This window comes from Clinocottus analis, unplaced genomic scaffold (genome assembly GCF_023055335.1).
Source record: "Clinocottus analis isolate CAN_PGR_092001 unplaced genomic scaffold, fCliAna1.0.p SCAF_35, whole genome shotgun sequence".
In the NCBI taxonomy this organism is placed as follows: Eukaryota; Metazoa; Chordata; class Actinopteri; order Perciformes; family Cottidae; genus Clinocottus; species Clinocottus analis.
The window spans coordinates 1,382,204-1,399,703 of record NW_027176098.1 but is presented as its reverse complement, the minus strand read 5'-3'; the positions used below and the strand labels follow the sequence as shown (position 1 = coordinate 1,399,703).

General features: G+C 46.2%; 1 protein-coding gene across 1 annotated transcript in view; it reads right to left on the bottom strand.

The window, feature by feature from the left end:
* The window catches only part of znf608 (zinc finger protein 608), a 32,986-nt gene that overhangs the window by 3,495 nt on the left and 11,991 nt on the right, over positions 1–17,500 (bottom strand). Inside the window, exons 4-6 of the mRNA XM_068596270.1 lie at positions 14,717–14,978; positions 6,653–6,740; positions 210–2,667 (exon numbers count right to left, since the gene is read on the bottom strand). Of these exons, the coding sequence (XP_068452371.1) occupies positions 210–2,667; positions 6,653–6,740; positions 14,717–14,978 (2,808 nt within the window). The remainder of the gene's footprint in view (positions 1–209; positions 2,668–6,652; positions 6,741–14,716; positions 14,979–17,500) is intronic.

The following is a 17,500-nucleotide window of genomic DNA, read 5'->3' as shown; positions in this document are numbered from 1 at the left end:
ATTTTGAGTATAAAGTGGCATGTCAAAGCACAGCCACAGCACCACAGAAGCCAGGCGGTCTTTGTCATGAGCACCGGATTGGTTGAGCTGGACACAACGTGTGTTTTTCTAATCTCTTTGTGACACTCAACAGCAGTCGCCAAAAGCACACCAACAACACCATCGGCGGCGGCGGCGGCGGCGGGTTAGAGACAGAGGGAGAAACTTACACTGGAATAGGAAACATTTGAGTCCAGATCTGTCTGACTGTTTGGGTTGTGGAGTGACGAAGAAGAGGAGGAGGAAGGCGACTTGATGTCATCGCAGTCTTTCATCGAGACCTGGTGCTGGTCCACCAGGTGCGCCGCCTTCGCGCCCAGACTCTGCCCCCTTTCCCCCCTCTCGCTCATCTCCACGTAGGAGAGGACGGGTTTGAGACAGCAACCTTTGCCGCCGTCTGGACTCTTACCCAGCGCGGCTCCGCCGGCTGAACCCACGACCATTTGTTTATCGTCCTCGCTGTCCCTCAACCCCTGTGCCCTGTCGCCCCTGTGCTTGGCGCTGTGCGTCTGGTCGCAGCACTTGGAGGCCAGCAACAGTTTCTGGTCCATGTACAGACCTCTGGAGTACTGGCCGTAGTACAGCGACTGGGCCAAGGCGGTCTGGGTCTGGCTCATAGCCAGCTGCAGCTGAGACTGAGGCGGCCCGTCGCCTTTCTTCGAGTCCGAGAAGTCGTGGGGTGAGCTTTTGTCGTCCTCTTTCGCTTCCTCCTTTCTGTCTTTCCCTTTGCCGTCGAGGCCGGGGCTTTTGTGGAAGGCGACGCCGCTGCTGTTTTGCCTGTCCGACTGCATGTACCCCTGCAGGTAGTAGGGCTCGTACCCGTGGTAGTACGGGGACTGGGGGTCTTTGGACGGCGGGGCGGACGCGGTGGGCGGGGTTTTACCGGGGTTACCGTGGCTGCTGTTGGAGCTCGCCTCCGAAGAGGCCGAGGAGGCGGACTTGGATCGGGTTCCGTCCGAGCGGCATTCGGAGGATCCCCCGTCGTCGCCGGCGTCTGAGATGTCGGAGTAGGCGGGGCTGTTGTTCTTGCTGTCTGCCGCCAGGCAACCGCCGCTGGAGTCGAGCCGCGACGAGCCCCCGATGGAGGGACTGGGGGCGTTGTCGGTGAAGGTGTACACCTTGTCCGCCTCGGCTCGGATGCTGGCCATGCGGCTCTCCTGGCTCTCCGTGAGCCCGTTCATCACGTCCTGCTTGCTGAGGTGCTCCTTCAGGAGGCTTCCGGAAATCTCCTTGACCCCCAATTTGGAACCACCACCACAGCCATCTTCCATCTTGATTCCACCGCCGTCGCCATTGGGCGTCCTGGTTTGCACGTCTTTGTTGTGTTTGTCCTTTAGCCTCCGCTTCTCTTTCTTCCGGGTCTCTTTGCTGCAGGTAACGATGGTGGCTTTGACGAGGCTCGGCTCCACGACGATGCTCAGCTTTGGTTTGATGGATTTCAAGGGGAGGATTTTACTGGTGATGCCCACGGCCGCCATGGGTGAGCTCTGCTGGGAGGTGGCAATATCGGCTGCGCCGGTCGGGTACGCTGTGTTGGGTATGGCGATCAGCTTTGGAGGGGCGGGGGCCGGAGCGATGGGCCGGTTGGTCCGTGACTTGGACAGCTTGTCTACCTTCCCGTTGGCCTTCTTGCCCTTGTCGCACCCGCCTCCCTTTTTGTCGATCAAGCCTTCGGCTTCCAGCTTCGGCATCTCGACCGTGGAGTTCCTGTCGGGTACCATGCAGTTCTCCAGGACCACGGTCATGTTGGAGATGATGGGCAGATTGCTGAGGTCGTCGATCAGCCCGTCTTTCAGCAGTGAGGTTCTTCTGGTCTTGGGGTTGATTGAGGGGCTGTGGTCGGTGCTGAGGAGTAGCCGTCTGTTCTTCGGAGATCCCACCGTGGTCACCTTATATAGAGGAGCGGGTTTCTTCAAGGAGATGTTGGCATTGGTGCTGTTGGTCTCCGAGAGGTCATACGTTATGTTGCTGATGGTGTCCTCGCAGTCTGATAGTCGATCCTCGCTCTCCCCGTCCTTCATGGGCTCCAGCTCGGGCTTCCTCTGCTCCTCGGCCTCCAGGTGAGCGTGCGTCTGGTGGTAGCGCAGGCCGTTGATGTGCTTGTAGCGTTTAGTGCAGTTGGGGTGAGGGCAGTCGATGAGGATGGGCGGGGGAGGAGGCGAGGAGGCGCAACCTCCGCCGGGGTCCATGAACGAGGGGTCGGACTTGCCCTGCGGCGTGGACGGGGCGCTGCGAGACTTGGCTCGGATCCTCTTCCCGTTCCCGTTTTTGACGTCGTCAGAGGAGACCAAGCTGAGGTCCAGGTCGGCCGGCGGTTTGTTCTTCCGCTTCGCGGACGAGAGAGAGGAGGCGCTGTTGGCGGGCTTCACCTCCTCCACGGTAAAGAAAGAAGGAGGCGCTCGGCAGTTGCTGTTGAGGAGGTTCAGGCTTCCTCTCCGGCCCTTGCTGTGGATGGGCGCCACGGTTCCGACCACACCTCCCCCGCGGCTCCGGTGCTGCGACAGACCTCGTACTTTGGCCGCAGGGATGGACTCAACGCATGGCCGCTCGGCCATGGCCATTCGCATCCGTTTGCCCCGGCCACGCCCACCGGGCAACTCGGGGTCGCTGGAGGGAGACTCGCAGAACCTGCACACAAGAAGAGGAAAACCAATACTCACTGACGGTGTGTAAATGAGGTGAGGTACAGAACAACATATATCGTGACTGACCAACCACAAAAATCGGGAATGAGCAAATGCATTAGTTCGTTACGGATGCATTATTAAATGATTCTGTACTTCCTTTCCACGCCGTCCTAGCCAAGTGAAACACAGTACTTCAGCTTCCCCCTGATCCTGCCTCCATTCAATGCTAAGGCTCTAATCCCTGGGCGTAAAAAAGACAGCCGAAAACCAATAAACCAATGGGATTCATGGTGGATTGGATGAGTAATCAATCGAGACATTACACAAAGGTGGCTCTTTTTGTTTGTTTACCTTGGGCTATCAATAATTATAGATTATCCTTAGGCAAGCAGATACTTTAACAAAATAAATACGTTTATTTTAGAATGTCACAATGTTTTTTCCCAAAAGATAGACATACCTGGGAAGATTATAACATATTTGAACCACTCTATTCCACTAACACTTTGAATTAGGTCTTGATTTTGTGTAATTAGTACGAGGGAGACACAATGGGGAAGCTTTAGTTCCTGTAGCCGCAGTACACAGTGTCCTCATTAGTCCAGCAGATGGCGACAGCGTAACAAAGGAGAAGGTGTGAAGGGCTGCGGATGGTATCACACCATATTACACACTCTGATCACATTGTATCATTGCACGTCAGCCATGTTTTCATCCATGGTGGCATCGCACATTTTAACCGTATTTTGGAGAAAAAGGACGAGAGACAATGTGAATGACTCCAGTCTGCAGAAGATGAAGTAGTCAAAAGAGCGCTGGTACCATGCAGGTTGCTTTCATGTATTTACATCAGATCATTTGCAGCGATGAAGATATTACATTTAGTTTCCATATTTTCAAGAAAAACTGGATGAAAACCTTCTTGTATCATATCACGAGGTTTTTTTATCCTATCGAATTACATCACATCAAATGCTATCGTATTGTATCACATATTGTTTCAAATTGTATTGTATCACTATGTATAGTTGTGTATTGTATCACTATGTATTGTTGCGTACTGTATCACTATGTATTGTGTATTGTATCACTATGTATTGTGTATTGTATCACTATGTATTGTTGTGTATTGTATCACATCAAGGTTTTTGTTTTTTTTCCAAACCTGATTGAAAACCTGAGAAAAACAGATGAAAACATCAAACTGGAAAATAAAGAAGCAGTTTTTGTTGAGCGACTTTGTCCTGAGACACAACTCGTTCATATCTTCACCCAAACTGATCTCTTGTTCCGCAGAAACAAAACGCAGAAGATAACTGATTATCATTCCAGGCTCATGTTTGACCACTCTATCCAGACGTCAAGGATATAGAAATTGATTTTTTGCCCCGGCTTCTCTTTGAAAACGTGAAAAGAAAACCTGTACAGTCCTGGATCATCTCTGCTTGATGTTCTGCATTCACATGACGTCGCTTCGCCTTTGAAGTCTTTTGATGCTGTTTACCAGAGCGCCTCACATCTTCACTCTGAAGACGCTCCTCTGCTTTCACACCTTGTTAATCATATCAAAAAGATGTCTGTTGAGATTCATGTTTATCTACAGTGAGTGATGCGAGCCGGACCCTGAACCCTGCGGATGTGCTGGCCCTCCAGGGCATGAACTATGACCCGCACTCTGACCTTGGAAAGCACCGTTTTGGGCGTTGATCATCTTCCAGTAATGGAACCGCAGAGCCCGGTGAGGCCGGACTCGCCCCCTCTGTGATTTTAAAGTGATGATATCTCACATTTCTTATGATGTTTGTAATTGCTTTTTTTACATCGGCGTGTCCCTGAATGTCACCGAAGCCGCTGGAAACGATCCATGAGTCCTTTACGGATTTGTTTTGGGCTTTTTCAAGGTCATTTGTTGCTCATGTGCCTCGAATTTATATCAACTGAGGAATCTAGTCCAGAGGATTGATACCATTCAAAGCTCCAGTGAGGAGCCTAACTGGTCCTGAACCAGTCCCAGTCTAGTCCTGGTCCTCTACAGTCTCAGTCTAGTCCTGGTCCTCTATAGTCTCAGTCTAGTCCTGGTCCTCTATAGTCTCAGTGTAGTCCTGGTCCTCTATAGTCTCAGTGTAGTCCTGGTCCTCTCTAGTCTCAGTGTAGTCCTGGTCCTCTCTAGTCTCAGTGTAGTCCTGGTCCTCTGTAGTCTCAGTGTAGTCCTGGTCCTCTATAGTCTCAGTGTAGTCCTGGTCCTCTCTAGTCTCAGTGTAGTCCTGGTCCTCTATAGTCTCAGTGTAGTCCTGGTCCTCTATAGTCTCAGTGTAGTCCTGGTCCTCTCTAGTCTCAGTGTAGTCCTGGTCCTCTATAGTCTCAGTGTAGTCCTGGTCCTCTCTAGTCTCAGTGTAGTCCTGGTCCTCTGTAGTCTCAGTGTAGTCCTGGTCCTCTCTAGTCTCAGTGTAGTCCTGGTCCTCTCTAGTCTCAGTGTAGTCCTGGTCCTCTATAGTCTCAGTGTAGTCCTGGTCCTCTATAGTCTCAGTGTAGTCCTGGTCCTCTCTAGTCTCAGTGTAGTCCTGGTCCTCTATAGTCTCAGTGTAGTCCTGGTCCTCTCTAGTCTCAGTGTAGTCCTGGTCCTCTGTAGTCTCAGTGTAGTCCTGGTCCTCTCTAGTCTCAGTGTAGTCCTGGTCCTCTATAGTCTCAGTGTAGTCCTGGTCCTCTATAGTCTCAGTGTAGTCCTGGTCCTCTATAGTCTCAGTGTAGTCCTGGTCCTCTGTAGGCACCAGAAACGAGACTAAATAAAAGTTCCTTGTAGTATTTTAACTTTGTTTCATTTGATTTCAGCTTTAATTGAATCATTGTGTGGTTTTATCGTGCGGTCACAGTTTCATTCAGGACCTGATAATGAATCACTGAATATATAATAATATAATATAAAAACACGTTCAGAGACAAAGAGAAAAGCTGCAGACAAACAAAAGCAATTTAGTCTCTGCTTTCTGAGATTAAGATGTAATTGCCATGACAACAATCATTTAGGTGCAGCAGCAATAACTGAATAACTGAGAGAAGCGACATCACACCGAACCTCTGTAGGATATATATATATACACATATATATATACACATACATATACATATATATATATATATATATATATATATATATATATATATATATATATATATATACACATACATATACATATATATATATATATATATACACATACATATATATATATATATATATGTATGTGTATATATATATATATATATATATATATATATATATATATATATATGTATATATATATGTATATATATATATATATATATATATATATATATATATATATATATATATATATGATGTAAGCAACATGACAACTCTCAAAAGTTTTCTTTTCAGTTCATCTCATAAACAATCAAAAGCAAATAAAACTGTCACGGTAAATAATCTGAATAATTGTATGACAATTGAAATGAAAACCATCGTAGATGTACTGAAAATATCACAAAATCTCAACACCTTTTCTCAAATAAACTCAAATAAATCTCCTCCATGAGCAGCGGATGTTTCACTGCTGGTGAATTCATCTTTTCATCGTTCAAACGTGTTGAAAGGTTGAGACTTGAGATATTGAACGTCTTGCATTCTCATATCCAGACTCATTGGACACGTTGGACCTGAGTGAAGGGAAGAAGATCTGCTGGAGTTATTTAAAGCTCCATAGAGAAGTAAAAAAAGTGTTAAAATCCACTTTTAAAGATACAGTTTTAGTGGAGACTCTTTCTGGGGAATCCAGTAAAAAGTATTATTATTACAATCGATAAACCGCCGCGAATAAAAGTCCTGAAAACCTCTTGAGAGGCTCTGACTTTGGCGATATTCATGAAAATGAAATAAAAGGTTGTGTTTTATGAACATAGTTAGAATCAGGACGACTCCCTCAGCGAGGAGGTTTCCCTGAAAGCACGGAGCAGCCGCGTGGTCTCACCTCGGAGGAGCCCAGTCGTGTTTGGTGCAGTCCAGCAGGGTCCCCACGTAGGTCCTCTTCCTCCACGTCACGTTGACCACCAGCACACCTGAGGGAGACAGCGAGGTGAGTACTGGGTCCACTGGGACACGCCCACAACACACGGCTCAGCCAATAGAACGCCGACCTACTGTTAGACCTTTCCTCTAAATGTCATCCCCAAACCAAAAGTGTGTGTTAATAATGTTGTTATAATAAAAGGAACACATGTGAGATGTTGTTGATGTGTAAATATCAGTCTAGATGTTTCTGGTTCAGAGGAAATGAAGATGACACAGAAAGAAATGAAAAGGTTCCAGGTCCAACTATAAAAAAATGACTTTCAGGACGATTATTAGTTTGAAATGATGCAGATGTAAAGTCACAACTCTAACAAACCACAACACAACATGAGAACATTCAACAGGTGAACATTCAACACGTGATAAAGTTAAAGAAGGAGAGGTCTCATTGGATAGCCCCAACTGCCCCAATGGGTCCAATGGGTCCAACGGCCCCAATGGGTCCAATGGGTCCAATGGCCCCAATGGGTCTAATAGCCCCAACGGCCCCAATGGGTCCAATAGCCCCAATGGGTCCAATGGGTCCAATAGCCCCAATGGGTCCAATGGGTTTAATAGTCCCAATGGGTCCAATGGGTCTAATAGTCCCAATGGGTCCAATGGGTCCAATAGCCCCAATGGGTCCAATGGGTCCATCCATCCATCCATCCATTATCTTAACCGCTTATCCTCATTAGGGTCGCGGGGCGCTGGAGCCGATCCCAGCTGTCAAGGGGCGAAGGCAGGGTACACCCTGGACAGGTCGCCAGTTCATCACAGGGCAGACATATAGACAAACAACCATTCACACTCACATTCACACCTACGGGCAATTTAGAGTCCAATTAACCTATGCAGCATGTCTTTGGACTGTGGGAGGAAGCCGGAGAACCCGGAGAGAACCCACGCTGCCACGGGGAGAACATGCAAACTCCACACAGAAGGACCTGCCAGACCAGTATCCGAACCCCGCCCCGCCCGGGATCCGAACCACAGACCCTCTTGCTGTGAGGCGTCAGTGCTAGCCACTACACCACCGTGCAGCCCCGACGGTTCCTTCGGGAGGTGCAACGGCTTTTAGGAACACTTGAACGCACAAAGAACCACAACCCGAATCATTTCTGGTCCTTTCATTTGACTTCATTTGTTTGTTTTTGTTTGGGTCCAATGGGTCTAATAGTCCCAATGGGTCCAATGGGTCCAATAGCCCCAATGGGTCCAATGGGTCCAATGGGTCCAATGGGTTTAATAGTCCCAATGGGTCTAATAGTCCCAATGGGTCCAATGGGTCCAATAGCCCCAATGGGTCCAATGGGTATTTGAATGCTTTTTGAATCTCCTCATGTACCAAACCATATGTTTCACTTGTATATTTCTTATGGTCTTCAATACATCCAAATACAGCAGTTTTATTTTTTGTCTCCATAAAACAAGCTATGATTCACAGTTTTCTATCGGCATGGCTCGGTCTGCGGGGTGTCATCGGGCCAGTTTGTTTCGGGTCCTAAATACTGAAACATCTCTTTCTTTTGTCAAAACAGCTTTAATGACAAAAAATGAAACGTCTGATGCATAAAATCTGAGTGATAAAATCTCTGCTTATTTTCTTGTGATTTCATGTGTTTTTTATGTTCCTTCTTTAATCCTTCATGCTTCTGAGTCATTCTATGAATTGTGGGTAATTCCCTCGGGGCAGAGTTTTGCAGAAAGGCTCAAAATGTCGGCGAGAGACTCAAACGGGATCGGGCCCCCGGATCACAGCCGCCTCTCCTGACATTTAAAGTTGTGCCTCGACGTGTCGGCCCTTCGCTCCGAATAAACGGATCAAAAGACGTCAATAAACGCCGCGGGAAAACGTTAAAATGTATGAAATATATTTCTATCGGACTCAGGAGTGTTTGCAGAAACAAGACCTTTGCTGCATGCATCACCTCCTTCCTTCCTTCCTTCCTTCCTTCCTTCCTTCCTTCTCCTTTCTTTCAAATGAACAAAACACTAGAAAGGAAAGACGAGCAGCTGTTTGGGGACGAAGCCGCACAAGTTCACGGCTCGAAGAGAATCGAACGCGCGGCCCTCCGTCGCCGCCGGCTTTTGGCTTTGAAGAGAAATCTGCTCTTCGAGGGATGAACTCTAATCTGAGACGTGAAGCCTTCCTCCTCCTCTTCCTCTCTCTCTCCCTCTGACTGACATTTGAAAGCCATTAACCTCGGGTTTCGTGACGCTAACGGCGGCTAACGGCGAGCAAATCCAATCCTGGATGCTTTTCATCTCTCGAGGTTCGACTGCACCAGCAGCTGGATGCGATCGGCCCCTAAAGGTCTCTCATCAACGACTTCCTGAAGAGCTTTTATACTTTCTGCACTGAGACGTTGCTGCGTGGACAGTTGCAGTTGCAACCTCCGGTTCTGAAGAGATGTGATCATGATATTGATGTCTGTACAGGAAGTTGGACGTCAGTGGGCTTTAAGGACACCAGACGACTTTCCTTTGTTCGTAGCGTCTTTTACTTTAGTCACACGACATCCCACGAGCTGTGTGCTTGTTTTAATTTGTGCTAAGCTAACATGCTCTCTTTGTTTTCCGTCAAAGACCCTTCAAATCATCCCTAACCCCCTCCCTCCTCCTCAAAATGATGCGCTGTTCCTTTAAGGGCTGTTTCACTGCGGTTAATGTGGTTATTTACCGCCTGTGTTTAGAAGACTGTCATTATTTACAATCCTGTAATTGACTGTGTCTCTGCAACGTCGAGTCAGACGGACAGACGCTCAGTCAGCCAATCAGCATCTGATTAGAGCTCATCAGACTCCGGTCTCCTGCAGGGAGGAGATAGGAGGGAGGAGGGAGGAGGGAGGAGGGGGAGGGGGGGTCGTCTTCTCCTTTCTGTCTTTCCAATTAGTATTCTGCTTAATTAAGATGCAGCCGGCGTCCTCCTCGCATCACTCCGCTGTCACGAGGAGGAGGCTGTTCGGTTATCCCTCCGCCGCCTGAACCACACATACATCTATATCTATAAAGATATAGATATATATAGATAGAAATATAGTCCCCTGAGCTGCAGGATACCAAAAAAAAGCCTCTCTTTGTCTCTCTTTGTCTTCGTCATCCTCCTCTTCCTCTCAGTGACTGTGACATCGTGGAGGAGGATCCTCCGTCTTTACATTCCCCTCCAGCTCTCCGTCCCCACGGTGCTTTCAAATGCAGACAGAAACCTCGGCTGCCATTCTGTCCATCTCCTCTCTCTCTCTCTCTCTCTCTCTCTCTCTCTCTCTCTCTCTCTCTCTCTCTCTCTCTCTCTCTCTCTCTCTCTCTGAATCCATTTTCCCTCTCCTTCATCCCTCTTCCTGTCCCTCCATCTTTGTCCGGCGGACATGTTTGCGTTACAGCGTGGATGTCTTTTAACACAACACATTATTCATGAACTCCTTCCTCTTCCTCTGCTGTTTGTTTACTCTCACAAACCTGGAAAACACGACGCTTTGATGTTTGCTTTTTTATTCCCTCCTCCACCGAGGAGCAAGTGTTCCATCCTGCTTGTTTCTAAAGGAGGAAACCTGAAGCAACAACAACAACAACAACAACAACCACAACAACATGGTTCAGGGAGGAGTGAGTCATCTTCAGGGTGAATCAAGGATTCATTTAAAGTTCATGAGGACGTTATAGAACATGTTCACTTAAAGCAGGACTGCTCTTAAAGGGACAGTGCGGTTCTTTGGGGTTGTGTGAGTACTTACACATCATCAGTGTACCACCTGCAGTGCCTGCTGGATGAATCCTTTAAAACACACTCCTATGAAGGTAGATTCGTCTTTTTTACCCGAGCAAATTTCTAGTTTGTAAGTAAATTATCTCAAAATCTTTGCTCTAATTTAAAAAAGTTGCTCTAAAAAATTAAAGATCTAAAAAAAAAAAAATTCTCTCAAAACTAAAATTTTTTCTCAAAAAAAGAAATTTGCTCTCAATTAAAAAAAAAAGCTCTCAAAACTAAAATTTGCTCTAAAAAAACAACTTGTCTACCATCTAGTACACATTAGCTCTAGCGTCTAGCACACATTAGCTCTAGCGTCTAGCACACATTAGCTCTAGCGTCTAGCACACATTAGCTCTAGCATCTAGTACACATTAGCTCTAGCGTCTAGTACACATTAGCTCTAGCGTCTAGCACACATTAGCTCTAGCGTCTAGCACACATTAGCTCTAGCGTATAGCACACATTAGCTCTAGCGTCTAGCACACATTAGCTCTAGCGTCTAGTACACATTAGCTCTAGCGTCTAGTACACATTAGCTCTAGCGTCTAGCACACATTAGCTCTAGCGTCTAGCACACATTAGCTCTAGCGTCTAGCACACATTAGCTCTAGCGTCTAGCACACATTAGCTCTAGCGTCTGGGTCACACTGGGTTCTACTAATGCGTCTCTGGTTCTTTAGCTTCTCAAAGCTGATGAGACAAGTTTCCCTCAGAGCAGTTCCAGGTCTCCACAACATGGTTCAGATCTTCAGGTGACTGGAATGAAGACGTTCCCACAAGAGAGGAACCATTTAAAGCTCATGAAGCTTCTTCCTCTGAGAGGTGAAGTTGGAGTACTGACATGTTACAGTGCTGTTTTTTCAGAGCACAGTTTTTTTTTTTAGAGCGCAATTTTTTTTTAGAGCCCTGCGGCAAGGCATCACACCTCCACCGCAACGGCTAACGTTGTCCTCGTTAGCCGTTGCGGCTAACGAGGACAGCGGCGGGTGAAGCGCGACTCATTATAAATAAATACTTCCCTTTGGAACGTGGCGGTTGAAGTGAAAAAGACGAGTTTCTGTCCGTTTTCGCAACTTATGTTTTTCAAACCCACGCTCGCCGATAACGCCGTCCACTTTTATTTTGGCGAGGCAAAAGCTGTGCTTCTTTAAGTCCACAAGGAGAAGTTGAAGGGAGATTTTCTGGCAGAAGAAGTTGCTGGAAGGAATCGTCCAACTGCCTCGGCTTTGCTCCAACAAGATTATGGAATGAAGCAAGAAGTTTGTGAAACACTGAGATCGGCCTCTACGGGGAGAGTTAACCCTTTAAGATCTGTAATGCTGACAGTCCCCTGGTCCTTTTTGTCTTATTTATTAATAAATATGTTTTAAAAAAAGTATTTTTGGCAAAATTATTTAGCTGCTTTTATTCAGGAGGAATTTAACTTTCAAACTCTGGAACGTATTAGTGATTATTATGTTATAAAGTCTTTAAACACTGTATAAAAACTAAAAAGTAAAGAAACATATTTTAATTTTCATCATATTTCTCTTCTAAACAATTAAAAATGAAGATGAGCAAAGCTTTCGAGATCATAGAAATGTAATTTAACATATTTTACATCTTCTCAAACAGTTTTGTTTGCATAGAGCATTCAGTGTTCATGTTATAGGTTTGTATATGAGTCATGTTATAGGTTTGTATATGAGTCATGTTATAGGTTTGTATATGAGTCATGTTATAGGTTTGTATACGAGTCATGTTATAGGTTCTTATATGTGTTTATGTTGTAGGTTTGTATATGAGTCATGTTATAGGTTTTTATATGTGTTTATGTTATAGGTTTTTATATGTGTTCATGTTACAGGTTTGTATATGAGTCATGTTATAGGTTTTTATATTTGTTTATGTTGTAGGTTTGTATGTGAGTCATGTTATAGGTTTGTATATGAGTCATGTTATAGGTTTGTATATGAGTCATGTTATAGGTTTTTATATGTGTTTATGTTGTAGGTTTGTATGTGAGTCATGTTATAGGTTTGTATATGAGTCATGTTATAGGTTCTTATATGTGTTTATGTTATAGGTTTGTATATGAGTCATGTTATAGGTTTGTATATGTGTTTATGTTGTAGGTTTGTATATGAGTCATGTTATAGGTTTGTATATGTGTTTATGTTGTAGGTTTGTATATGAGTCATGTTTAGGCGTTTTAGAGATTAGTTTATCTCATTTGTTTATCAGTTCCTGTCCAGCTGAAGACATTATTGCAGTATTCACACATCCAGGCATCTCTTACAGTCACTGTTTCCTCCTCAGAATGCCTTCTGTCCTTTCTCACTGTCCTTCTTTGTGTTTGTGGGGACAGGAAGTGGCCTTTAGTACAGGAAGTGGAGTGTTTAGGTGGCTGAACTCTCAGAAACTATACTAATACTATTATTTACAACCCCAAATTATTATTTCCAAAGGAAACGCTGCTCCAAACGCCACTGAAAGGCTTGTTTCTCTCTGTCGCCGGCAGCGAGAGTTATTACATTGTCGTCTGTTTTTAGCCTCGAATTGTTGAATTGTTTTTGTCCGCCTTTCTTAAGCGTCGACATGTCAGTCATCCGTGAACCGCCCTGACCTGCTCGTCTGATGGACTGTTGTGTTGGAGACGAGGAGCAAACAGTTGTCTCCAGAGTCAAAGTGTTGATTCTGCCAAAGAGAAACGAGTCAGTCAAACACGACACGCCTCTGACTCACAACGAGACGACAAAACTCTAACCTCCATCAGCAGATAAACGTCTCACAGCTGCATTCTCTCTGCTGACCACCAGGGGGCGACTCCTCTGGTTGTATAGAAGTCTATGCTTCATGTGTTAAAGCTGCATTCTCTCTGCTGACCACCAGGGGGCGACTCCTCTGGTTGTATAGAAGTCTATGCTTCATGTGTTAAAGCTGCATTCTCTCTCCTGACCACCAGGGGGCGACTCCTCTGGTTGTATAGAAGTCTATGCTTCATGCGTTAAACATGAGTTATGCATCACTTTTTGCATCGCGCTGACGAGAAGCAGCTTCTAGATTCCCAGATAAGATCTCTGGAGTTTCGCTGTCCAGTAAGGCTGAAGCTCATCGTTCCCCTGGAGCTCTCACACATTTGGACGCCGTCTCCGGACAGCTTCTAAAAATGAATTCTTCCTGCGAACAACACGTCCGGTAGTTTTAATGAGCAGGAACAAAACAAACCGTTTGCTGGAAACTTGCACCTGAATATTTCACGCCTCGCTTTCACACGAGTAAAAATAGTTGTTTGCTGCTCAGACTGTTTAGAGTCACAGATTTAACGACACACCAGTAATCCTCGAATGTGAAAACAACAGCCGGAGCGCAATGAAGGGCGGGGCTTCTGACGGCGAGGCCAGAAGAAATGAAGTCTTTTGTCAAAGTCAAGTCAGGCTTCAGGATCAGAGAGGTGCCGATGTGTTACCACTGTCTGGCTTTCACTGAGGCTCCAGGAAAGTATTTCATTTACTTCTGTTTAAAGACAAAAGACTTTCCACGTCCTCTCAGACGGATCACACAACAAACACCACAAACACAACAAACACCACACACACCACACACACAACAAACACCACACACACCACACACACAACAAACACCACACACACAACAAAGACAAGAAACACAACACAGAGTAACGGCGTTAGCAGCCGCGATACAGGACACAAGCAGCTTCCCCAGGAAGTCTTCATCCATTAGTTTAAGCAGTGCATTCTCTCTCCTGACCACCAGGGGGCGACTCCTCTGGTTGTATAGAAGTCTATGCTTCATGTGTTAAAGCTGCATTCTCTCTCCTGACCACCAGGGGGCGACTCCTCTGGTTGTATAGAAGTCTATGCTTCATGTGTTAAAGCTGCATTCTCTCTCCTGACCACCAGGGTGCGACTCCTCTGGTTGTATAGAAGTCTAAGCTTCATGTGTTAAAGCTGCATTCTCTCTCCTGACCACCAGGGTGCGACTCCTCTGGTTGTATAGAAGTCTATGCTTCATGTGTTAAAGCTGCATTCTCTCTCCTGACCACCAGGGGGCGACTCCTCTGGTTGTATAGAAGTCTATGCTTCATGTGTTAAAGCTGCATTCTCTCTCCTGACCACCAGGGGGCGACTCCTCTGGTTGTATAGAAGTCTATGCTTCATGTGTTAAAGCTGCATTCTCTCTCCTGACCACCAGGGGGCGACTCCTCTGGTTGTATAGAAGCCGGACCCTTACCCTCGTCGGTCTCGTGCCACACGATGCCCTCCAGGTTCACGCTGGTCCCGGGTTGGCACGGCCCCAGACAGGCCGAGTCGCCCTCCAGAGCTCCGTCCTGGGTGTTGGTGCCCACGGACCTCGTCCTCACCGCCAGCTGCTGCTTGCAGGTGGAGGTGAGCAGGGCCGGAGCGGAGAAGGGAGGGGCCGAGGGCAGAGAGGACCCGGGGGCCCCGAGGTGGCCCGGAGCAGGGGGAGCCGGCACCGTGAACATGGGCTCCACCTGCAGGGGGAGGAGGGCAGGACGAGTGTCAAAGACAACAAACAGATAACAACTAGGTAATGTTTACCACAATAAATATTAATGATGACAGAAGATAATAAGAAGCAATATAGATTACAATGAAGATAACAACTAAGATATCTTAGTTACAATATGTTACATTAATAACAATTAAGATATGTTAATTAAAATGAACATGAACTATTAACTATGGAGATACGTTGATAAAAAACAAAGATAAGAGCAACAAAGATCTGATAATAACGATGAGACCAGATGTTAACGTTGAAGAGAAGTTCAGAACGGAGATTAAAATGAAGCTCAGTGAAGCTCTTCAGAAGAAAAGAAGTTGCTTCACTGCTGGAATCCAGCTGAGCGCCAGAGACGTTTAGGAAGACTTTTCCTCCAAATCCACCTCTCCACCTCTCCACCTCTCCACCTCTCCACCTCTCCATCTCTCCACCTCTCCACCTCTCCATCCCTCCACCTCTCCATCTCTCCATCTCTCCATCTCTCCATCCCTCCACCTCTCCATCTCTCCACCTCTCCACCTCTCCATCTCTCCACCTCTCCATCCCTCCACCTCTCCACCTCTCCATCTCTCCACCTCTCCACCTCTCCACCTCTCCATCTCTCCACCTCTCCACCTCTCCATCTCTCCATCCCTCCACCTCTCCATCTCTCCATCTCTCCATCTCTCCATCCCTCCACCTCTCCATCTCTCCATCCCTCCATCTCTCCATCCCTCCACCTCTCCACCTCTCCATCTCTCCATCCCTCCATCCCTCCACCTCTCCATCCCTCCATCCCTCCATATTTGCAAGAGGTAAACATTCTCTCTCCTTTGGGGATGAATGTTTCTTCACTGACACATTTACTTCCTAATTAGCCGCCACTGATGCACAGAGGCAGACGTCTGCAGCGGCATGTAATATATATATATATATATATATATATATATATATATATATATATATATATATATATATATATATATAATATCTGTGTATAAAAGGCTTCTCTGGAAACAGAAGCATCAGGATGAGCAGAGAACTAGAACTCGTCTTCAGTGCAGAATGACTCCGTTATTATGACATAAATCATAAAAACCTGAGGATAATGACGCAATATTTAAAGCTTCTGTTAGTGAGAAACTCTAGTTTAGTGATTGTTGTGAAGGAGACGAGAGCTCTTCCTCCTCCTCCTCCTCTTCCTCCTCCTCTTCCTCCTCTTGCAACACTTTGCAGACGTTTGGTTTCAACCATCTGAACCAAAACAAAGATGTTTTTTCTCCTCGTTGTTCCTCTGACTCTTCATGCAGCTGGACGGCCTCTCATCGCCTCAACATGAACACTATCGTGTGTGTGTGTGTGTGTGTGTGTGTGTGTGTGTGTGTGTGTGTGTGTGTGTGTCCACCAGAGGAAGTTAGAGCTGAACATAATGAGACGGGATGCTTGATGGGTCCGGCTGCAGGAGGCGTGGCCTCACGCTGGCGTCCCGCCTCCTGCAGCCGCCGTTTCAAAGCGTCAGCTGATCTGAACGCCAGCCGCCGCCATGGTAACGCGTAATGAAATATAAAATAAGTCGCCCGGTGCCGGCGAGAGCAGCCGCTCTTATCGCCGCCACTTATTACGATGCCAATTACAACGCTCTGGGACGTAACGCTGCTGGAGAGCGCGGCGGCGGCGGCGGCGGCGGCGGCGGCAATCAGCGATGGAGGAGGTTTCATGCCGTTAGGACTCAATAAAGATTAGAGACAGATATCTCTCTGTACGATGTTCTGCAGCGATTTACTACTTTAATAAAATACAAAACAGACATAAAACAAGAGTCTGTAAATACTCAGGACTCTTTCTGTGGCGGCTTCAGTTTCAGACGAAGAGACGAAGACACCGAAGAGACGAAGAGACCGAAGAGACGAAGACACCGAAGAGACGAAGAGACCGAAGAGACGAAGAGACGAAGAGACGAAGAGACGAAGACACCGAAGAGACGAAGAGACCGAAGAGACGAAGAGAGGATCCAACTCACAAAAAGACTAAAACAAAGAGACTCAGCGCCGCTTTGAGTTTCCTAGTTTCCTTCCACGGCGGCTTAAGCTGCAGAGGTCACATCAAGGTCACATCAAGGTCACGTCAAGGTCACTGTGAAGGTCACTTAAAGCTCGCAGTGCAGCTCCAGCTCAACACTCTGATAGCAGCACGTTTACATTTCTGTGTACGTTTAAGTATATAAAGTATACATGTATACTTTATATAAATGTATACTTTATATACATGTATATAAAGTATACATGTATACTTTATATACATGTATATAAAGTATAAATGTATAACCACAAAATAAAATGTCAGCGTAAAACTTCAGATCTAATTAAATATTCATTAGTTTTCATGATTTAAATCCTTCAAATGGTATTTTTGTTTAAGCCTCTGGTGCTTTTTAATATTAAAAAGTGAGCGTCTCTTGTCCAGGAACCGCCTCTCTCTCTCTCTCTCTCTCTCTCTCTCTCTCTTCTCTCT